Source organism: Sarcophilus harrisii, chromosome 6, assembly GCF_902635505.1.
Source record: "Sarcophilus harrisii chromosome 6, mSarHar1.11, whole genome shotgun sequence".
In the NCBI taxonomy this organism is placed as follows: domain Eukaryota; kingdom Metazoa; phylum Chordata; class Mammalia; order Dasyuromorphia; family Dasyuridae; genus Sarcophilus; species Sarcophilus harrisii.
The window spans coordinates 130,608,047-130,633,141 of record NC_045431.1 but is presented as its reverse complement, the minus strand read 5'-3'; the positions used below and the strand labels follow the sequence as shown (position 1 = coordinate 130,633,141).

At 35.0% G+C, this 25,095-nt stretch overlaps 1 protein-coding gene and 1 pseudogene across 1 annotated transcript in view; both read left to right on the top strand.

Annotated features, from left to right (window-relative positions):
* Window positions 1-24,678, top strand: part of LOC100934899 (cytochrome P450 2U1) — a 42,311-nt gene extending 17,633 nt beyond the window's left edge. The window contains exons 2-5 of the mRNA XM_023505738.2: window positions 11,742-12,377; window positions 12,880-13,041; window positions 21,077-21,244; window positions 23,929-24,678. Of these exons, the coding sequence (XP_023361506.1) occupies window positions 11,742-12,377; window positions 12,880-13,041; window positions 21,077-21,244; window positions 23,929-24,107 (1,145 nt within the window). The 3' untranslated portion in view covers window positions 24,108-24,678. The remainder of the gene's footprint in view (window positions 1-11,741; window positions 12,378-12,879; window positions 13,042-21,076; window positions 21,245-23,928) is intronic.
* On the top strand, window positions 16,093-18,329 carry LOC116419707 (annotated as a pseudogene).
* Window positions 24,679-25,095: the final 417 nt, after the last annotated feature.

The following is a 25,095-nucleotide window of genomic DNA, read 5'->3' as shown; positions in this document are numbered from 1 at the left end:
TCTCCACATCACCTGGCGATCATCTAAAGATAGTGGAGCTGCTCGCACTGGACCCTACCCTTCCAGTGGGTTATAAAACCTGTCTGCCGGAGCCAGTGCATCTTTGTCAAAAATCAAGAAGTTAGTAGAATAAAGAGCTAAATTTAAAAGTTCTCTAGGATTACTTGTGGCTCCCCCTTTCTTTTGTTTTTGGAGGAGCATCTTAATGTCTCTGTTTCTCCTCTTTACTATTGCCTGTTCTTGAGGATTAAAAGGGTATGCCAATAGTGTGTAAAATCTTATAATGTGCACAAAAGTGTGCAAAATGTTTAGAAGTATATGCAGGTCCATTATCTGTTTTTATTGCTTGTGGAACACCCATAATTGCAAAAGCTTCTATAAGGAATTCAGTGACCACTTGGGCTGTCTCTTTTGCTGCTGTTATTGCAAAAGTGAATCCTGAAAAAGTGTCTACTACAACATGGATAAAAGATAGACGACCAAACGATTTATAATGGGTCACATCCATTTGCCAGATTTTGTTGGGTCTCAAACCACAAAGGTTCTTTCCCTGGAGGGAGTGTAGGAGCGTGGAAAGGAAGGCAAGCTGTACAGACTTTTACTATGCTCCTAGCTTCCGCGCTCGAGCAGCCTGATGATATTTATAGAATGAGATTCTTGGGCTTCTTGAAATAAATGAGTGTTGGCCAACATGGTTAGATGGCTATCTGCCTTTGACTTACCATCAAAGATAGGACCTAGAAGTCCACTGTAAGAGTGGACATACAAGATATAAATCTTACCTGGATGCTTTCTCACCTGCTCTTGAAGTTCCTTAAAGAGCTGATATATATTAGAGGCTACAACTTTTATTTGGGCTGTGGCAATTCTTTGTACCACACCTAGTGAATAGGCCAAATCAGATATTATATTTATATCTCCTGGATAATAAGTAAGAGCTAGAATGATTGCATATAATTCATTCTGCTGAGTGATCAGAAAAGGAGTTCTGACTACTCTCTTTATATTAAGTCAGGAGAATATACAGCACAAATATTATGTTTTGGTGCATCTGTAAAGATAATTGGTCCTTTAAGAGGAACTTTAGAAACTACTTCTTCAAGAATCCATTGCCAATTATGTAATAGCCTGGTTATCTTTAATGGAGACCTGTGTGTAAAATTTGGATCTGTGGCCAATAAAATTTTCCACTCTGGGATGCTTCCACAGCATACATTAATTTGTGCATTAGTATAAAAGGATCTTGTCAGATCTTTTCCCAGATAATTGTACTGCTCCCTAAATGGCCTTTAATAAAATTCTAGCCATAAGTACTAGGTAAGGAGTAATGCTTTATTCTGGTTGTGCTGGGAAGGTCACTCACTCTATCACACTGTCTCCTTGATGAAGGACTGCTGTGGGTGCCTCTTATGTAGCAAAAACTGACATTTCCAAGGGTTTTTGAGTGACTCTTTCAGCCACATTGGATAAAGCCAGTTCAGCTTCTCTCAAAGCGTCTTGAGCTTCTTTTGTAAGCTGGCATGGTGAATTTAAAGCACTGTCTCCCCTTATAATGTCATATAATGGTTGCAATTGCTAGGTAGTCAAGCTTAACACTGGACACATCCATTGGATATCTCCTATCACTTTCTGAAAGTCATTTAAGTTGTTTAGCTTCTCTGTTCTTAAGGAAAGTCTTTGTACTGTAAGCACCTTAGGGTATACATCATATCCTAAATATTGAAAAGGAGCATGTCTTTGAATTTTTTCTGGAGCTATGTGAAATTTGTAGTTCCTTAGTGTTGCTTCATGCTTCTAACATTTGTTCCTCAGGTGCACATTCCAATATATCATCCATGTAATGTAATAACATTACTTTTGGAAATGATTTTCTTACTGGAGTAAGAGCAGCAGCAACATACATTTGACACATAGTAGAGCTGTTTTTCATTCCTTGTGGCAAAACTGTCCATTCGTATTTTTTATAAGGCTCAGCTAAGTTAATGCTGGGCACTGAAAAGGCAAATCTTTTCATATCCTCCTTATCTAGAAGGATAGAATAGAAACAATTCTTAATGTCTATAACCCGAAGAGGCCATTCTCTAGGCAATTGAGTAGGAGATGGAAGTCCAGGCTGAAGAGTTCCCATAGTTTCCATCTGTTTATTTACTTTTCTTAAATCAGTCAATATCTCAGTTTTCCAGATTTCTTTCTTACAAAAAATACAGGGGAATTCCAAGGACTTAGAGAAGGTTGTAAGTGTCCTTGGTCAAGTAGTTCCTATACTATATCTAATAAGGCCTGAATTTTATCGCTAGCTAAGGGCCACTATCTATCCACACTGGTGTATCAGTTTTCCATTGGATAGGAACAGGTGAAAGTGTTGGCAGGTCTTCAACAGCAGCCCTGCCTAAAGAACCCAAAGTACTCATTTATAATCCTAATTGTTGTAAAATATCTCTTCCCCACAGACTGATGAGGATTTTTTCAACTATAAAAGGAGTAAAAACTCCTGTTTTGCCTTTAAAAGTTCATCTTAAAGATGTAGCACTAACGTCAGCTGCTATTGATCCTCCTACACCTTTGGCCAGTGAACAACCTCTAATGACTGTACGATCTGTACCTGTGTTTAACAATCCTTCTAATGGTATGCCATTTATATAGATCGTGAGTGAGCATAGGTGAGTCAGCTGTTACAGCTGCTGTCCAGAATATTCCTGAATTTTGTTGCTTGGAGTTAGAATCTGGGCAACTATCACCAGATTGCCTATTAGGAGTCTTTCAGTAAACCTGATGCTACTACTTCTCCTGGTTGATAAGTCACACATTGTCTATCTCTATTAGTGACTGGGATATTATCTACACATTCTCCAGCTTCCCACATCAGTGTATGGATATACACTGTTTTGTAAGCACTTTCAGGAAGTGAAATGGTCCAGCCTACTGTGCCTGGAGGCAAGGGATCCATAGGCTGGAGAAGAACAGATTTCACTTCTCCGGGGGTATCTCAGTTGTCCCAGCTGCATACAACTCTATTCTCCCCAATTGTAATCCCTTTCTCCCATCAGATTGCTTCCTGGCTGATTGGTCATGTCTGGGTATTGAACTTCTAAAGGCTCTCTGGGTGTAGCATTGGCTGCCATCATGCCCCAAGTATTTTTTGTCTTGGGTCCTGGGGCTGGGCATCCCCTCCCGTGTCCCTGAATCAATCTACATTCTGATGCCCAATGGAAGCCTCTGTTACATTTTGGACATGGGATTTTGGGTCTTGTTCTCCCACCCCGTTTTCTCACATTGTCTCTATGCCAACATTGAGTTTTCAGATGCCCTGCTTTACCACATTGAAAGCACTGACGAATCTCTCTGGAAGTCTCTTGCCCAAAGGGACCCTGTCTTCCCATGTTCAGATCTTGGGAAGTCTGCATCATAGCCTGGCTATAAAAGGTATTTGTGCCCACTGAGGCATAGCGTCATGATTTCCTCTAAAGGAGCATCCTTGCGTAGTCCTAGTATAATTCTTCTACAAACCTCATTAGCATTTTCTTTAGCAAGTTGCCTTATCATAATTTCTGTTGCTGCATTTTCACCAATAGTTTGTATGACAGCTGTCTGCAGACGTCCCACAAAATCAGCAAAGAATTCATTTGGTCCTTGGGCTATTTTTGTGAAGGCTTCTTCTTTGTCCTGTTTACCTGGGATAAAACCCCATGCTTTGATAGCAGCAGAAGCAATTTGTTCATATGCTGCTATGAGGTAATTAATCTGTGCTGAAATGTCTGCATAAGAACCTACACTTGTTAGTTGGTCATAGGTGATTGGAGTATTAACTCCACTTTGACTGTTTAGTTGGGCTTGTATCCTACAGAGCTCACTATATTCAGAAAGCCACAAGTTTTGTCCAGGTTCTAAGCATGTAGCCCCATAAAGAGTGCAAGCCTTTTTCAGGTCTTTGATGATTTCTAGATCAAAAGGAGTGTATCTTCTACTTTCTTGACCTGAAGAGTTAAACTGTTGAATCATAGGATACATTTCTATTCTCAAATCAGCTAAATCCTGCCCTTCCTCTGTGGCTTTAAGTAGTGCCTTTTGCAATCTAGTTATAGGAGGGGATGATTGCTGGTGGGGAGGTGCTGGTTATATCACTGTCCCTCTCACTTCTCCTCCTCCCTCCACCCAGTATTAACAAAAAACAGGAAGTAACTATCATAAGAAAAATTCCATTCAAAGCAACTATAAAATGCATTAAATATCTGGAAATTATTAGACTCATTTAGACACATATTCACATAATTATAGAATACTCTATTTAAAATGGGGATAGGTGTTGGAGCTATGAATTAGTTATAGTTTTTTTTTTTTATCAGTGCAATCTGGTTCCCTTCTCTGCATTTTTGGGGCTCAAAAAGTTGTATGGCCCACTGAGAGGATGATTTATTAAAAGTCACAAAGCCAATATGTCAGAGGCAGGACTTGAACCCAGATCTCATTTCACTACCCCAGTGATGTCAAATAAAAGCGGGATCACTAAACCATGCATAAGGATCTCTTTGGATCATATGTTGACTTATACAATCACATATTAACATATAAACAATGTTAACATAATAATCTAAATATTGATAACATTGAACAAGGATAAATGTCATGATTTCTGGTTACGTAACATTGTGTTTTATTTGTTTGTTAATTTCCCAATGACATTTTAATTTGCTTCACCTGTGGAGAGTTGTTTACCACACTGGCACCCGAGAGATACAATATGCTCTCTTTCTCCATAGAATTAAGAAAAAGTAAATATTTGGGAGGGAGATTCATTCATTGTTTAAGGGTTGGGCTATGCCAGTATAATAAGAATGACCAAGGATATAATTTATAAAACTAAAAAAAAAATTGCATTCACATGAAGGAAAAAAAGGTCTAAAATCTCCATAATGGAAAAAGGAATGAAGGAAACATAGTGATCAAACTTCAAACTATATAAAACAATAAATATCAAAATTATGAGGCACTAGTTTAACGAAAAGAAAATTAAATTAGTGAAACAGACTGAATTAATAAACCACAAAAGTAGTTGGCACAGTGCTTGAGAAATCCCAGGACATAAGTTATTGAGGTAAGGATTTCTGAGTTAATTAAGAGCTTCTGGGAAATTCATAAAGATATTCAGCAGAAATTAGATTTAAACTATTATCTTACACCATATTTCACAATAATTTCTAAATCCATATGTGGACTATATATAAAAGACTGCATCATGGAAAAATATTATCAGAGACTAGAAAGAGATCATTGTCTCAAATTTGACGAGGGAGAAATATTGTAAGAAAACAAAAGACAAAATGGATTCCAAAAGACAAAGCAGGGAGGAATGCTTACATGAAACTGAAAAATTCTAAAATCCATGCCTTTAAAGTATGAGAAACTGGGGATGGAGATCGAGGGAGAGAAATATTTGCATCAGATATTTATCTAATAAAACTGCCATTTCTAAGGAGATGAGTGATCCAAAGATATAAATACACTTTTGAAAAGAATTGAATATGAAAAACTACTCCAAATAAAAGATTGGGTAAGGGAAAGGAATGAGCATTTAATATCACTTGCTGTAGAGATAGGTAGTGTGCTAAAGTATTTTGTTTACAGATATTATTTAAAAAATATAAACTCATAAGTATTATCTAATTTGAAGTTAATTACAAATTAAAGAACATGTTTCATTTATTTTTAGTCATATGAAAACGTGCTCCAAATCATTATTGATCAAAGAAATGCAAATTAAGACAACTTTGAGATACCACTACATACCTCTCAGATTGGCTAAGATGACAGGAAAAAATAATGACGAATGTTGGAGGGGATGTGGGAAAACTGGGACACTGATACATTGTTGGTAGAGTTGTGAATGGATCCAACCATTCTGGAAAGCATTTTGGAACTGTGGGGGATGTAGAAGACCCTTACCCAAATTGACTACTCAGAGATCACTCAGTAGAAAACAGAAAAGTTATTTATTAATAAATTCTCATGAGAATGAGCAATTCCACTGCAAGGAGGGAAAGAGAGAAAGCTTGCAGTAGAAGGGCTAAAGATTTAGGAAAGATATATAGTTTTTATAGGTTTGGTTACAAAGGATTTCATCATAGGTTGGGGAGCATTGAGAAATAGGTTCCCTCTCCCTGAGTTGAATGTTAAACATTGGTGCTAAAGGTAGATCAGAACAGAATGCTTTGCTTCCCTGATTCCAAGACGAATCATCAATCAGACCTTCAAACTTCAGATTACTGTGCTGATGACATTTAGTAATCTAAATATTGATAACATTGAACAAGGATAAATGTCATCATTTCTGGTTAAGTAAATATATCTAAAGTTTTAAGCAAATATTGGTTTACACACACCGTACTTATGCAGGTCACAGAGCCAGAAATAATAAAAAATTCAGAAAAAGAATTTAAACATTCCTATAAATTCTTCACTTTATCTCTCCATTCCACACAAAACTATGCTCAAAAAGTTATCAAACTGGGCATACCCTTTGATCCAGCAGTGTTACTACTGGGCTTATACCCCAAAGAGATACTAAAGAAGGGAAACGGACCTGTATGTGCCAAAATGTTTGTGGCAGCCCTGTTTGTAGTGGCTAGAAACTGGAAATTGAGTGGATGCCCATCAATTGGAGAATGGCTGAATAAATTGTGGTATATGAATGTTACAGAATATTATTGTTCTGTAAGAGATGACCAGCAGGATGAATACAGAGAAGCTTGGAGAGACTTACATGAACTGATGCTGAGTGAAATGAGCAGAACCAGGAGATCATTATACACTTCAACAATAATACTGTATGAGGATATATTCTGATGGACGTGGATATCTTTGGCAATGAGAAGATCTAATTCAGTTCCAATTGATCAATGATGGACAGAACCAGCTACACTTAGAGAAAGAACATTGGGATATGAATGTGGACTACTTGCATTTTTGTTTTTCTTCCCAGGTTATTTTTACTTTCTGAATCCAGTTCTTCTTGTACAATAAGAGAACTGTACGGATCTGCACACATATATTGTATCTAGGATATATTTTAACATGTTTAACACATATAAGACTGCCTGCCATCTAGGGGAGGGGGTGGAGGGAGGGAAGGGCAAAGTTGGAACAAAAGTGAGTGCAAGGGACAATGTTGTAAAAATTACCCATGCATATGTTGTCAATAAAAAGCTATAATTAAAATAAAAGAAAAATTACCAATGCATATGTTTTGTAAATAAAAAGTTATAATAATAATAAAAAAGAACATGTTTCATTTTCAAAGAGGATCAATGACATCATAGGGTGATGTCTTGACTTAAGCATTAATTGGGTTTGAGTGAGACAGAGTTGCAAAAAGTCACCAGCCTCGCTCTTTCTTCCAGAGTCATCCAAGTCCAATGGTAAGGCAAAAGTCAGCAATTGATGATGACCCAAAATGCAGTTGACCTTAGAGTTTCAAATGTCTGAATAATCTCTAAGCTCCCTAAAGCTCCTGCATTTCATATGGTCTAATGTTAGGCCATAAATGTCAAATGGTCATTCCCATTTAAGTACAGAAATAGAATAGGGCCTTTGGAAATATGGAAATAGCCAGATTTAAGCTCTCAGTTTGTAGCTCATGAAATTATTCAAGTGTTATATGCACAGAAGACAGATTTAATTGTGGAAAATAAGGATACAGGGAATGCTTCCTGCAGATTGAAAATAGTATGGGATTTGTGTATTGAGAAATTGACTATATGGGCAAGCCAAGCACAGATATTTCATAATAAAAAGGTTCCAAATCTAAGTTAGCTGTTAAATTGAATGAAGAGGAAAAAGCAACATCTGCCCAAGGAAAGGCAAGAGAGTCTCCAGAGCTCCAGAGAAGGGAGCAGGAAGAGATATGGAAGAAGGAAGAATATGGGAGGAGAGCTGGGGTAAAGAATGGGAGGGTGATAGAATAAACTTAGATAATTGGTATTTATAACTCTCTAAGGTGTATTAACTCATTTGGTCCATTGTAAGCTATAGATATAATCTTCATTTTATAGATAACAGAGTTTGATTACATGTAATAACTAGTATAATTCAATACAAGTCTGGCTCAAATCTTAGACCTTTGCTCATTGATCTATCATACCAAGTTTCTTCTTATTTAAGGTAGTCGGATAGGGATTAAAAAATCATAAGCAAGCTGATGAAAGGAAAGAATATATTTTGAAAAGCTTTATCTAAAATTTACATAAAAGGAAAAGGGACAAGGTGGAGGAACTCTCAGAAAAGCATCTACTTATTTGAGGAGAAGGAAGTAACAAGGGAAAAAAAATGAGAATAATGGCCTAGTTCAAATCAAAAGAAGAGAAATTGCTAAAAAATAATAGTTAATATTTATAGACCATTTAATTTTGCAAAGTACTTGACTTGCATTATTATATGATTTGATCTAAATTTAATTATTCACATGTGTTATCTCCTAGCTATCCTGTGTGCTGGTACTGCTATTCTTATCCAAACTTTGATGAATGGGCAACTGAAGCTGAAGTTAAGTGACTTGTTGAGAATCACATAGTTAACTATCTGAGGGAGAATTTGTACTTAGACCCTTTTTTTCCTTCCTCATTTTCCCCCCTTTTTGATCTGCTGCTTCTTGTGCAGCATGATAAATGTGGAAATATGTATAGAAGAATTGCACATGGAAGATGGTTGGAGGAAGGAAGGGAGAAAAATTGGAACATAAGGTTTTGCAAGGGTGAATGTTGAAAACTATCATTGCATGTATTTTTAAAATAAAAAGCTATTATTTAAAAAAATAACAGAAATGAGGCCTTTATTAGAAACACTGATAAAAATATTTCCTCCAATTTTCTGCTTCTCTTCTAATCTTGGATGCATTGCTTTTGTTTGTACAAAACCTTTTTAATTTAATATAATCAAAATTATTTTGTATTTCATAATTCTTTTTAGTTCTTCTTTGGTTATAAACTCCTCTTCCTCCACAGATCTATGAGGCAGACTATTCTTTGTTCTCCTAATTCTCATAGTATCACCCTTTATGGATAAATCGTGAAATCATTTCGACTTTATCTTGGTATAGAGTGCTAGATATTGGTTGATGCTTAGTTTCTGCCATACTAATTTCCAGTTTTGCCAGCAATTTTTGTCAAATAATGAAATTTTAAAACAGAAGCAGGATTCTTTGGGTTTATCAAATACTAGATTACTAGACTCATTGACTATTGTGTCTTGTGAACCTAACCTATTCCACTGATCCACTACTATATTTCTTAGCCAATACCAAATGATCTTGATGACAATTGTTTTATAATATAGTTTGAGCTCTGGTACAGCTAGGCCACTGTCCTTTGTTTTTTTTTTTCCATAATTCCCTTTAAATTCTTGACCTTTTGCTCTTCCAGATGAATTCTGTTGTTATTTTTTCTGAGCTCTATAAAGTAATTTTTTGGCACTTTGATTGGTATGGCACTGATTAAGTAGATTAATTTAGATAGAATAGTCAGTAGAATTATACTAGCTTGGTTTGCCCATGAGCATTTGATATTTTTCCAATTGTTTAGATCTAACTTTATTTGTATGAAAAGTGTATGTACACATATTTCCTTGCTTTGTCTTGGCAGGTAGACTTCCAAATATAAGGTTTGTTTCTTTAAGATAACAATCTGAATGTATTTTCCAAATGGCATGTAAGCCAATAGAACTGATGGGATCTCTGTGGAAGAAAGAAGAAAGGTCATGACATATACTGTGCAGTGGTAATGGCTGAAATAGATTTTTCAGAGGTGGAAAATGGATGATTCATGAATTCAGTTAAGGCTTCATAGGACATAGTGTAGAAGGAACCCTAAAGGTTCCTTTTTTATATAGATGAGTAAAACAGGTTTAGATGTTCAGTGACCTGAGTAGAGACAATATATAGCAATGTATCCTTTTTCTTTTTTGTTCCCTTTCTTTTTTTAAGTTTCCTTTTTCTTGATCTCTTTGGAGACTTAATCACACTCTGGTTTCTATGAAATTTAAATTGCAAATGTCAGGGGGAGAGAAGAAGCATTGTTTCTCCTTTCAAGTGTTCAGAAAGTAAAGAGGAAAATTGAAGCAGAAATATCAGCTATCCAAAGATCAACATGATAAGTTTGTAGAGAAAAATAAAAATGTTGAGAGACAAGAAAAATAATAAAGGCACTCTCTTTAGCTGTCATCCTTTCAAAATGAAAAAAGGTTTTAGCCTTCGAGCTGGAAGAGATCAAAAAGATCATATATTGCATCCCTCATAATTTATTATGTTAACTGATTTGCCTAAGATTATAGAGTTTAGAAATAGTAGAGTCAAGCTTTGAATACAAGTTCTTCAGTGGAAAGAACTATACCAAATCATAGGATTAGAACTGGAAAGGAATTTAATTCATGAGCTAAACAACAGCCTGGGCATAGCAAGTATCAAAATGCAAACCTTTTTACTGTAGGAAAGTGTTGCCAGGAGGAGGAGAAAGGGAGTAAGGCAGTGCTGTTGCCCTTAGTGCTGTTTCCTGAGCATCAGGTCATTAAATACAGCATCAAGAACAAAAACTGCTCTGGTGATGAAAGCATAAGTGAAAGGCTTGATACTGAACAACTATAACCTGGTATTAGAAAGAGCTACCATGTGAGGTCAGACTAACTGACTAATGAGTCCATATTGGTGGCCCAATATGATGTTGATTTAAAAATTTGGAGTTATGTCTCAGATGCCACTAAGATCCTATAAGATAAATCACATTTATCCAGCTCTGTATAAAATCCTTTTCTCGCAATAATGCTATGAGGAAGGCAAGGCAAGGGGTGCCTGTATTGGATGGGTAAGGGATCTGAGATTTAAAAAGTTTTAAGTGACTTTTCCTTAGTCATAAAGCTGGGATTAGAACCCAGCTCTCCTCACTTTCCCCTCTGTTATGATATGGAGCCACCTGCCAATGGCTGAGGTCTAACTCAGACCTTAGAATGGATCTTGTCATGTGAGAGGAGGAGAATGATACAAGGAGACTGAGAAGCAGTTGCTATTCTATGACCTCTCTACTGAGAGGTGTTGTGTTGTCTGATCTCTTTCCTCTTCCCTCTGCCTCCAATTTATTTCATTCCCAATCTACAAGGAACACCTGTGTCAGCAAAGGCTGCTTTGCAACTCCAAGTGTTATGATTCACAGCTATGGAGGCTCTCAGAGAATTGACTTGCCCTTTCACCTAGACATGGTCCTTAACATCCTCCAGCTCTTCTTTCCAGTTACTCTTAAGTTACGAGGGGTTAAATCATCCAGTGCATGTGTATAGTCTCTAAACATTTCTAAACTAAGCAATCAGTTGCACAATTAGCCATAAAACCAGAGCTAAGAAGGCCAAGTCCTACAAGTGTATGAGATTTGAAATTCCCTGAGGGCAGAGGCTGTATTATTTACTGTTGGGCCTCCCTTTTAATTCCTTCCCATGCCTTAATATTGTTCAGAGATGGAGGAGCTTCCAATAAAGAAAGTGACGAGGGAAAAACAGTATAGACGAGTTCAGAAAGTCCCTCATTGTACAGATGAGAAAACTGATATCCAGAGAGGTGAAGGGACTTGTCCTAGCTCACAGAGAGAGGATCTGTGATAGAATTTGAAGTTGTATCCTGTAATATCCCTGGTTTACACTGCCTTCTACAAAAAGGTAGTCAAGGTTGGCTATGCCCTGTGTAATTACATCCCTTTTTCTTTGTTTCCCAGGAATTGTGTTTGCACATTATGGTCCAATCTGGAGACAACAGAGAAAGTTCTCCCACTCAACACTTCGTCATTTTGGTCTGGGGAAACTCAGCCTAGAGCCAAAAATTATAGAGGAGTTTAAATATGTGAAGGAGGAAATGCAGAAACATGGAGGAAACCCTTTCAGTCCTTTCCCCATTATTAGCAATGCCATCTCCAACATCATCTGTTCCATGTGCTTTGGCCAGCGCTTTGAATATAACAACAGTAACTTTAAGAAAATGCTTAACCTCATGTCCAGAGGATTAGAGATTAGCATAAACAACCAGATTCTTCTAATCAACATATGCTCTTGGCTGTATTATCTTCCTTTCGGGCTCTTCAAGGAATTAAGACAAATTGAAAAAGATTTAACTGTTTTCCTGAAAGGAATCATCAAAGAACATCGGGAGACCTTGGATATTGAAAATCCCCAGGACTTCATAGATATGTACCTTCTCCATATGGAAGAGGAGATGAAGAATAACAATAATAGTAGCTTCAATGAGGACTACTTATTTTATATCATTGGAGATCTTTTCATTGCTGGCACTGATACTACAACCAACTCTTTGCTATGGTGCCTCTTATACATGGCATTGAACCCTGAGGTACAAGGTAAGTAATGGCTGCTTTGGTTATCTATGTTCTTTATTTAGGATCAATCAGCCAAGAAATATTAAGCACCTATTATGTGCCAGCATATATTTGGATAAATGGCTCTTCTCACTATTGGTGCTTGCTAAATGTTTAGTGTTAAGATAATCATAGGCAAGGATTGGAGGGTGGAGGAAGAGAGACCAGCGTCACTTGGCAGCAGGTTGAGGAGGAGAGAGGTTGGTGACTCTGGATTACAGAATTGAGGATTCTGCTTGCCTGCCTCCTTCACTTCTCCCCCTAAATACCAAGGACTTTAATTCATCCTGACTCTGGCTGACCCCGAGGCCTCCAGGGAGCTAGCCCATACTTTACAGTTTAGCATAGTACCTGACAGAGAGTAGGCATTTAATAAATACTTATTTTCTTCTTTCCTTCCTGCTTAGCTTCAGAATTGAAAGGGACTCTTCTCCATGTTAGGTCTCCTTCATATCTTCTCATTCCTCATTTCTTTTTCATATAGAAAAGGTCCATAAAGAAATTGAAAAGGTCATTGGTTCTGACAGAGCTCCATCCCTTACTGACAAGGTCCACATGCCCTACACAGAAGCCACCATCATGGAGATACAGAGGATGTCTGTGGTAGTCCCTTTTGGCATTCCTCATATGACTTCAGAAAAAACCAGTAAGTCTATGCGTGATGGGTTGATTTGTTGATGGGTATATTTTAAAAATTATTTTGAGGATGATTGCTTCTTCCACTGTGGTCAAATCATGTAGGTGATTGTGTAATCATAAGCCATCAACTCCATCTGCCTTAAGGTAGATCCAACCATTAGATATCTTGTATGAGACAAGATACTGATAACATATTATATAACAATTAGGTATGTTTAAAATTCCCATTTTGACCTTTAATTATTAATTATTAAATTAATTTACATTACATTGATGTAACACAAAATACTCCATAAGATATATCCTCTTAAAAAAAACTGCACTAAAATTGTCTCCTCTAAGTCACAATGAAGATGTTTCAGGTTTAGTTTCAATAATCATTAATAAAATAGCTGGGTCTCACAAATAGTTGTATCCATAGCCAGTTATTCTTAACATATTGAAACATTTAAGAATTTCATAGAGGTATATATTTAGTATATATCCCTAATAATTGGCAGATAAGTAGGGCAAATAATCATTTATCCAATGACTACACATTTGAGATAGAAAATAGCCAAATTTTATATACTTGGATTAAGCTCATGGCTTCTACTGACCACTTGCTCTGAATGTAGAAGTTTTCTATAAAAAGAAAAATCAGGGACATGATTATAGCAGAGACAAAGCATCCTTAACTCTGTTTCACTTAAAGTATCAGTCATAAATGACAACCAAACATGGCAGACTCAGGGATAATTATGTGAGGAACATTCCTGTATAAAAGAACATAAATGGGAAACTGAGCCAGAAGGAGCCCAGGAAAGGTTAAAATTTGTTCTCCCAGCTCTTTGCCTAGATGCACTTCACTTACATAGTAACTGGTAGCATTTCTCTGGAATTGGTGGGTTCAAAACTCAAAAAAAATTCCCAATATTAATTACAGTCTAGAGAAAGATATTTCAAATAGCAAGTCCCATATCAGAGCTTCAGGAAAAGGGTTAAATTGCCAGTTTAATCTCAAAGTGCTTCACTTTGAAATTATCTGACACTCAAAACCATTTTCCTGAATCCCCAAAGTTTTTTTTTTTTTTAAGCAAGCTGCTTTCCTATTTTCTCAAAATTCCCAAACTTTCAAATACTCTGTTAAACAAATGGCAACTTTCTTTATCTGTTTTTCTGTCATACCTGCAATCAGAGAAGGAGGGAAAGGATGGGGGAAGAAGGGAGGAGGGGAAGAAGAGAAAGAGACTCATCATAAAGTTCTTAAACACAGGAGTAGAATCCTAGCTGTTTGTATTCAGGAACCCAGGCAGCTACTGTAGGCTGCTCCAATGTCCTCTAAGCTTAGTGAAGGGGAGAGAATGTGGGTTTATAAAAGATGGGCTGGCTAGTGTTCATTTCCAGGAACCCATCACGACTACTCCACTCTGTTGGAAAGGCAGTAGAAATGCTGAGGAAGGAGGTGATCTAGCCAGGATACACTCTGCAAATCTCCCCAAGAAAGAGAGGCCATGGAGGAAAACTAAAGAGAGTTTCACAAAGGGCTCTACAGAGGGACACCTCAGATGTTTCAGACAGGGTGCTCCTTCCTGAAGCCTTAAATTGATTAATCTCAAAACCTCCAGAAACTGTTAAAATGTTGGGGAGGCTTACTTTTTTTTCCTTTTCTTTTTCTTTGTACTCAAAGAGGATCCTGACCACAGTAGTCTTCTTTAGTTATGATGATGGATCTGCTTTAAGTACAGCTTCTAAAAGCTTTTTTGTCTCCTAGCTGGCCTAAAAGCCAGAGGGATAATTTTTTTTGGAAGTAGAGCTGGAGCTTACCTTAAAGCACAAATAGAAAAATGCATTTTAAATCCATAATTGAAAGACTCAAGAATGAGGTGAGTTGTTTTTTGGATCTTATAAAGTTTGCTAAGTCAGCTTTTTGTTCCCTTTTGTAATTCTGGGGAGTGCAAGATGTCCCCAAATCATCCTATTCTTAGAGCCAATGCCCAAACAAACTATCTCAGCGTCCTGGAGAAAAGTACAATAATGTCTTCAGAGGACACAACCTTGGTCAGGGCATCTCCTAACAAGGTCTACCTAACAGCCATATAATATGCTAATTGATCCATGAGTATCTCCTAAATGTTTGAGTTTTCAGAGCTGTCCCCCTCCCTTGCTACATTGAAAAGTAGTGTCCCCAAAATTGGGGTTACTTTATATAGTTTTTCATCCTCATGATAGATGCCATCTATTTTTCTTTTTTGGCACCAAATGAAGTGGGATAGGAGATTGAGAAGGCATAGTTTTAGACTATTAGGAGAGTAATCGTTTACATGTAGAAATCATGCCTCAGGCATTCATCACAGATCACAAAGATTTGTCTTTTATTATTTGAAGTAGCTTATAGGCTCAATCAAATATGAGTAAGCAAAGCAGGATCACAGATGATTAAGCAATGTTTTTCTAGGTTCAGGAACCTTTAAAGTCCTGCTTTAGGGGAAAGCAGGAGCAATGGCAGATTCTAGGGAGTAAGGGAAGGAATATGGAAGGAGAGGCCAGGGAGGAATCAAGAAGGAATCAGGTGGAATCTACCTGACAGACCAGGTCCCAGACTTGTCCAAAGATATGTTAATGAAGACATTCTGAGAGATTAGATAGATGGATTAGAATTATTGACAATGGAGATCAGATAAACTGAGTAAAATTTCCAGCTTCACATTAATTATAAAATATTAAGAAATAAAGCTAGAAAAATTAGAAAAGAATGTGAAACATCTCATTAAAAAACAACTGGAGAACAGATCAAGCAAAGACAATATAAGAATTACTTGACTACCTAAAAGTTATGATCAAAAAAAGAATCTGGATACAATATTGTAAGAAATTATTAAGGAAAATTGCCCAAAAGTTCTAGAACAAGTAGGTGAAGTAGAAATAGAAAAAAAAGTTTCTGTTCATCCCTGAAAGAGATCTCAAGTGGAAAACTTTACAGGAATGTTATTGTTAAGTTTCAAAACTCCAGAGAGAAGAAAATACTGCAAGCAACAAGAAAAAAACAATTTCAATAGTGTAAAAAAAACAGTCATAATTTCACAAGATCTAGCAGCTTCTACAATAAAAGATCATAGGTCTTGGAACATTGTATTTCAAGAAGCAAAAGAGTAGGGATTGTGACCAAGAATGGCAAAGTTGAACATAATCCTGAATTTTTAAAAATGGACATTTGTCCAATTGAAAGACTTTCACTTATATGTAAGAAAAAGACTATAACTCAATGGAAAATTAAATATAAAAGATCTAGAAGAAATATAAAGAAACCATTAAAGACTAATTTTAAGGTTCGTTCCTGGCCTCTCCTTTGGGCGCCGTTTTTGTGCACATGAGTGTGCCTCAGCGGCACCCGGCTCTACTCTCTGCTTTTTGATGAGTTCCGGAATGAAGCAGACAAAAAAGGGTCCAAAGGAACCATAAAGAAATATTTCTTGGACAACACAAATGTCAGGCTTTTACCAAGCCAAACACTCAAGATAATTCAGCCATTTGCGGAGTCAACTTCTATCAAGGCTTTATCCAAAAGGAAGCTTTGTAATGACCAAGTAGCATCCAAGTCTTCTAACACAGATGTTTCTTTAGATCTAGAGCATAGTGAAAATGAAAATTTAGAAGAAGTCTCTCAAGAAGCTTTTGATCTCATAATTAAAGAAAATCCTCCTTCTCAGTACTGGAAAGAAGTGGCAGAAAAATGGAGGAAAGCTCTTTATGAAGTACAACAAGAAAATGAGAAACTATATAAAAAAAGTGAACAGAAGAACAATGAAATTGCCCACTTAAAAGAAGAAAATAAGGAATTGTCATAACTAGCAGGACATATGGCAGATATGATAGAAAGGCTCACTGGGTAATCTCTAGAAAACTTTGAACCACAAAACAATCCAGTATTTGAAGATTCTGGGAGGTGAAGAAGCAGGCAGTGATTTAGAACAAAACCACCTTGCTACATGTGATGAAAAAAATGCTTCTTTACCTACAGATGGATGACCATGTGTATAAATATTTTGTTTGACTATTGGGAAATAACACTGTCAAAAGTTTACCTTTAGTTACATCTTTGGGTTACTTCTCTAAATTAGTCAAAACCTTGAACATTTGGCTCTTTTAACTTGATGCTTAATGGCAGAAAATTACTTGTATTGAGCAAACTCTTGTAGTTTGCTTTTGGACACTTGAGTCTCACATGACATACATATACTTAATAAATAAACTTCAATCTCCCATCAAAAAGGAAAAAAGACAAATTTTAAGAGAATTATTAACATCAAACTTATTACATATATGAAAATATTATCAGTATTCTTAAAGCTGTCAGCAGGGGAGTTTACAAGAAAGGTTAAGGCTGAGTTATTTCTGATGGGGTGAATCTTAAACAAAATTATGCAGCAATAAGTAAAAAGGAGGAATTATCTCATTAAAATAGGATGTGAAAGGAAGAACTGATAGAGGAAGCAGGTGGAAGTGGAGGGCTGGTAAAATTGGAACCTTATTTTCAATGAATCTGAATTCTGAAAGAGTATAAAGGTCTGCTGGACTTGTAGATCAGTAAGAGAACTGGAGAACAGGAGGAGGGAAGAATTTTTAGAAGGAGGATGAATTAAGATTTAGGAAGATGAGGGGAGACAATAAGGGAGAGACTATTAGATGGCAGGGTAGAATAAGGAATAGGAGAGTAAGGAGAGAAGATAATGGAGAAAGGACCAAAAAGAAAAAGTGAGAAGGACAACAGTGAGTGAAAATAAGATGAAAGAGATTTGAATGGAAATAGAAAGTAATACACCTTGTTGTATTGTACATCAGTTTGTGATACCTTTACAAAGACAGACCACATATTAGTTCATAAAACTTTTGTAGTCAAAAGAAAAATTAAAAGTATCATTTTCAGATCACAATGCAATAAAATTATCTTTTAAAAGGGAACCAAAGAAATGTAGATTAAACAACCTAATCTTAGAGTGTTTTAAAGAACAAATTATAGAAACAATAATTTCATTGAAGAGAATGACAATAATAAGACAACATATCAAAACCTATGGAATACTGCAAAAGCAATGATCAGAGGAAAATTTGTGTATCTAAACACTTACATCAATAAAATAAAGAAAGACCAGTGAATTGGGTATAAAATTTAAAAAACTAGAAAAAGAACAAATTAAAAATCCCTAATTAAACAATTAGAAATCCTAAAAATTAAAGGTGAGATTAATAAAAATGAGTGTAAAGCAGCATTAGATTGATAAAACTATTTTGGTTTTATTAAAAAAGAAGAAAACCAAATCATTAGTATTAAAAATGAAAAGGGTGAATATACCACTAATGAAGATAAAATTAAAGCAATTAAAAGGAGTTATTTTGCTCATTTATATGCCAATAAATTTAACAATTTAAGTGAAATGGAAGAATATTTAACAAAATATAAATTGTGTAGAAAAGCAGAAAAGGAAATAGAATATTGATAAAGCAATTCTATTAAAATATTTGAAAATATAAATATATTTTTCTTAAATTTATCTAAAATAATCAGTAAACATTATTTATAATGGGAATAAACCAGAAGCTTCCGCAGTAATATCAGGTATGAAAGAAGGGTGCCCACTGTCAGCAAAATTATTCAATATGTTATTGGAAATCATAGCAATAGAAATAAAAGAAGAAAAGGAAATAGAAGGAATCAGAATAGGTAATGAGGTAATAAAACTATCTTTTTCCAGATAATATAATGATATACTTGGAAAATGTCAAAGACTCAATTAAAAATTAGTTGAAGCAATTAATAATTTTTAGCAAAGTAGCAGGAGATAAAGTAAATCCACATAAATCTTCATTCCTATATATATATCAAAACAAAACCCTATAAGAAGAGATAGTGAGAGATATATAAAATACCTGGTAGTATTCTTGACAAAGCAAATTCAGACACTATATAAGCAAAATTATATTAAAAAAACTTTTTATACAAATAAAATCAAACTTACATAAAGACAGAAAAGGACCCATATATAGAAAAATGTAGCATCTTTTTGTAGTGGCAAGGAATTGGAAATTGGATGGATTTCCATCAATTGGGAAATGGCTGAATAAGTTTGTAGTATATAGATGTAATGGAATGTTACTGTTTTATAAAGAATGAACAGGCTGATTTCAGAAAAGTCTGAAAAGACTTAAGTGAACTGATGCTGAGTGAAGTGAGCAGAACCAGGAAAATATTGTTCAAAGTAGCAATAAGATTATGTAATGATTAATATGATACAATCCAATATATTCCAATAGTTTTGGAATGGAAAGTGCCATCTGCATCCAGAAAGAGAACTAAGGAGACTGCATAATATTTTCATCTTTTTGTTTGATTTTTTTTCTCATGTTATTTTCCCTTTTGGTCTGATTTTTCTTGGAGATCTGATTTTTCTAGGAGGAAGGAAGAAAAAATTTAGAATACAAAATCTTAAAGAAATGAATGTTGAAAACTATTTTTACACATATTTGGAAAAATAAAATACTATTAAAATCATATTAAATACTTGGAGAAATGTTCATTGTTTGTGGACAAGCAGGGCCAACATAATAAAAATGACAATTTTACCTAAATTAATAATTAAAAACTAATATTCAATACCATTTCTATCAAATTACCAAAAACATTTTTACCGAATTAGGAAAAATAACAATTCATTTGGAAAAAAAAATCCAAGGATATCAAAAGAAATAATAAAAAGTAATTAAAGGAAAGAGATTTAATAATTCCATATCTAAAACTATATCATAAGATAGCAATTATATAAACTATCTAGTATAGGCTTATAAATAGAAAGGACCAAAATCATTCCCTGAGGAATACGATAAGGGTATGGTAATTCTGAGGCATTATTGATTTATCGTCTTATTTCTCAAAACTCTATTATTTATTTTTAGAGTTTTTTTTTTTAAATTGAATTTAAAGTTTTCTCTCTTGACAATCACTCCCCCAGCCACAGAGGAGGCAAGCAATATATCATTCGTATATGTTATATCATGTGAAATATATTTCCATATTTTCCATATTAATCCTGTCACCAAAAAAGTCAGAAAAATAAAGTGAGAAACTTACAATTTGTCCTCAAAGTTCATCAATTTTCTCTCTGGAAGTGGATAGTATTTTTCGTCATAAGTGTTTTGGAACTATCTTGGATCACTTTATTTATCAAAGTAGCTAAGTTTTTCACAGTTCATCATAGTAACAATATTGTTGTTATTAATGTATACAGTATTCTTTTAGTTCTGTTCACTTTATTCTGCATCAGTTCATGTTTCTAGGTTTTTCTAAAACTATCCCCCTCCACATTTTTTATAACACACAAATATTCCATCACAATCATATACTACAACTTCTTCAGTCATTCTCCAATTAATGGGCATTTATTAATTTCCAATTCTTTGCCATAAAAAGAGGTGTTATGAATATTTTTGTACATGTATGTCTTTTTCCTTTTTCTTTGATCTATTTGAGGTGGCAACAACCTAATTACTGGGGCAGAGGTTTTATAGCACAGTTTTAATTTATAGGCATAGTTTTATAGCCCTTTGGGCATAGCTCCAAATTGTTCAGTTGACAACTCCACTACAAGTTCATTAATGTCTTTGTTTTCCCATATCTTCTCCAGAATTTGTCATTTCTGAAAGGTGAGAGGTGGTACCTCTGAGGTACTATTTAATTTAATATATAAAGATTATTTATTACCTGATTTCATGACATGGTCCTACACTTATTCCCCTAGATTTTCCTTTTACCTAATGTATAAGAAAAAAAGGTTATTTACCTGTAATGCCTTACATAAGCAAACATATCTCTTGCATTTGTTTTCTTAAGTTATGCTGGAATTGATGAGCCTCATTTTGGCAAACAGAATATTGGTTAAGAAATTAAGCAGATTATTCTAAGAAATTTGGAGATGTTTAAGGACTGAGGAGCTAATCATGGCATGGTGTATGTGTGTGGTTTTGTGTGTGTGTGTGTGTGTGTGTGTGTGTGTGTGTTTGTTTTCTAGTTCTCCAAGGATACACAATCCCTAAGGGCACTCTGATTGTAGCCAACCTCTGGTCAGTACACAGAGACCCCGCCATATGGGAGAAACCTAACAACTTCTATCCAGAGAGATTTCTTGGTAAAGAAGGAGAACTTATCAAAAAGGAATACTTTATCCCATTTGGAATTGGTAAGCTTCACAATGGAAAACTGGCTTTGTTCAAAAGGGAATTAGAACCAAAGAGCCTTTTATCATTTCTTATCAAGACGTTAAAGAAAAAAACAAAATAAAACTCAGATGCTCTTTTTGTTCCCACAATATTGCCAAGCTAGCAAGAAGGGTAATTCAGGTAATACTTATAATAATAACTTTGGCATGCTTCTCTAACTTTTTTTTTCTTCTCTAACTTAAAAACAAACCTATCTGCATGGATTTTCAACTTGGAAACTTACTAATAACAAAAACTTAATATTTATATCCTAAGCAAGACATTCAAATTTCTCAATGTCCCAGGTTTCTCTCTTAAGACTATTCATTAACAAGAAGTGCTAAATTTCTGCTCTGGTCAAAATTTTCTCAGAGTAATTCTCTATATTAGTAGTGTCCAATATAAATGTAGGTCATTAACCTTTAAGCATCCCTGCCATCTGCATGTTGAATTAGAAAACCACAAAACAAGATTATCTAAGTCTTGTTGTATTATTTTGTTAACTATTTCCAATTACATTTTAACCTGGTTAGGATAGCACTTCAGGCTCCTTGTTTCATATCTCTGCTGTACACCAATAAAAGTTTAAGTCTTGTCCCAAAATAGAAAGAAAGTATGGGAAACATGGTGAACATAGAGACTGTCTGATATGGAGGGAGGGAGAAAGAAACAAGTATTTATTAAGCATCTACTATTTGTCAGGTACTGTGATAGGCATTTTACAAAGATGATCTCATTTATGCTGAATTTTGAAAATTCAGGTCAGTTCTCTGACTCTGTCTTGATTTTGTGTCACTTTCTGGGGATCAATACCTTAAATTCTATAGAGCAAATGCATCCTTGAATCCAGTTCTTACACTATGTTGATTTTGTAACATTGACTATCTCATGCTCACTTTTTTTTTTTTTTTTTTGGATATACAATCCTTGCTTACTTCTGGTCCGACTTTTCTGATGGGCAATAAAGACAAATTAATACCTCCTCATTAAAATTGGATCTTTGGGTTTAGAACTGCAAGGAAATTAGGGGATCATCTAGTTTTGCCTCATTCATTTTATTAGTGAGGTAACTGATGGCTACTCAAAAAGATTAAATCAATTGCTTAGCTGTTAACATGGCAGGAAAAACTCAGGAACTTTGTTCAGTTGTTTTCAATCATCTCCAATTCCTTATGACTCCACTTGGGGTTTTCTTGGCAAAGATACTAGAGTGGGTGGCCAGTTCCTTCTTTAGATCATTTTACAAATGAGGAAACTGAGGCAAAAGAGTTAAGTGACTTACCTAGGATCACACAACTAATAAATATTTTGAAATCAGCTCTTCCTTTCTCCAGGTCTAATGCTTTGTCCACTGCACCACCTAGCTATTCTGTGTCACCTAGCATTGATTCTCGATCCAATATTTTCACTTCACTTTGTCCACCCTATGATGTTTACTATCATAGATAATTGAATCACTAAATACTATGGCAGATAAATCATCATCTTAAGGAACAAAGGCATTCCCCTGCAATATTGTTTTTATTAATACAAAGCTGCAAAGAGGCGGCATGTCATAGTAGAAAAAAGCTGACTTTGAAACCAGGTCTTTCATGCATACTATGTGACTCAGATATATGCCAGTCTCTCTCTGTTCTAAGAAGTGTCAAATATTGTAAATCAACACTGCAAGTACCTTCAGAACTAGATTACAATGTAATTGGAAAATATTTACAAAAGAAACAAAAAACCAACATAGATATTGTTAATTTGTGGTTTTCTAAATCAATTTGTTTCCACAGGGAGCCATTGCTCTAAACAGCTCTAAAATTTTAGATAGCCTAGATGGTATTGACCTGCATCAGTAGACTTTCCTCATTTATCTAGAGTTCCATGAACTATACAAATCACAGGTCCAGATCTATTTCCATATCTGTAGATATAGATATATTTATATCCATATCTAATGGACTTTTGGAGAAGGAAATGACAAACTACTCCAGTATTTCTGCCAAGAAAACTTCAAATGAGGTCTTAAGAATGGGATACAACTGAAAACTGAAATTGGACTTATCCATTGATGGATATAATAGGGAAGATAAAATTAAATATAATTGGGAAATATTAAAAAGTTCATATAAATATGGATATAGAAATAGATGTAGATATAAATACAGATATAAAAATAAATGTTGATGTGGAGATATATATAGACATAGATATATATTATAGATATTCTTGTATATGTTTCTACTCCAGAGCCTATTTTTGTATTTAAAAATAAATAGAATTCCACATGTGGGATGGGAGAGCAAGCGTGTAATCCCTGATCCTAGAAAGGTTGACCTTGGATTCAAGAGTTCTGAACGATAGAAAGCTTAAAAGCCTGTCAGTTTCTACTGCCTTAAGTCTAACACTAAGATGGTGAGCCTTCAGGACCAGACTATTAATGAGGACAACCAGCCCAGGTCAGAAAATCAGAACAGATTAAAATTCCCACGGTTATCAATATTGACTTCAGATCTGTGAAAAGTTGAGGCCCTAACAGCCTGGGATGAGATGGGGAAACACCCTTCCTCAAAATTAAAAATTAAAATTAAAAAAAAATTTCACATCAATCATATAGGCTTTATTGGGAGATGCAGGATGGGGACTGATTTGACTCATTTGTTTTTAATCTTTTTAGGAAAGCGTGTATGTATGGGAGAACAATTGGCAAAAATGGAATTATTCCTGATGTTTGTCAGCCTTATGCAGACCTTCACCTTTACCTTACCTAAGGATTCTGAGAAGCCCATAATGACTGGAAGATTTGGCTTGACTTTATCACCACACCCATTTAATGTAATTGTATCTAAAAGATGAAGACCCAAGAAGAGATGGTGGAATAGAATGCCAATTTAAAAAATGAAATTCTTCTGAAATTCTGGTTCTTCCTTCTACACTTATAAGTAACCATTCTTGAGGCTTAAAAATTTCTTGTTCCAGTTCCCCGTTGGAAAGTGGAAGAAAAAAAATGCAAGAATGGGAACTTAGCTCTTAAAGAGAATGCTTGAATCCTAATAGAGATACCCCAAACGTGCTGTGATCTCATCAATCCAATCATTCATTTTTGTAAATTTACTTAAGTAGATAATGGACAAAATTCTGTACTGGGAAACAGAAAACACAAATTTTAATCCTGTTCAAGATAAGTCAATTCTTTTACCACCTTGTGCCTCAGTTTTCCCATATGTAAAATGGGAATAACAATTTCTAATGTATAAAGATTAAGAATTTGTTGTTCTTGTTGAAATGAACTTTTATGAAAGCATAATGAGCTTCTTGAATTGAAGATAGACTAACTTGACTATTGCTTGGTTATGACAGGTAACAAAATATGGAAGTGTTAGCCAAACGAATATTTTAAAATAAAATAAAACTTTTTAGTCTTAGGCTCCTTTTTACACTAAAAATGATTGAGGAATCCCCAGAGATATTTTGTTTATATGGATTTTATCTATCAATATTTATCGTATAAAAATTAAAACATTTTAATTCTATTTATGAAAATAATTTTGACCTCATAAATCCCTTGAATGGCTCTTGAGAACTCCTAAAGGTTTCTAGATAATAGTCTAAAAACCATTGTTTTATATTTTTAGTTGATACTTAACTTGAAACTACATTGGGTTGGATCTCAGACTTTCCTTCTTTCTCTCTCTCTCTCTCTCTCTCACACACACACACACACACACACACACACACACACACCTTCACCTTCCTTCCTTCCTTTTTCTTTTTTCTGTGGCCATCAGGAGAAGCATACATATCCATGTTGAAGAGGAACTTTTACAATCTAGCTTAAAGCCAT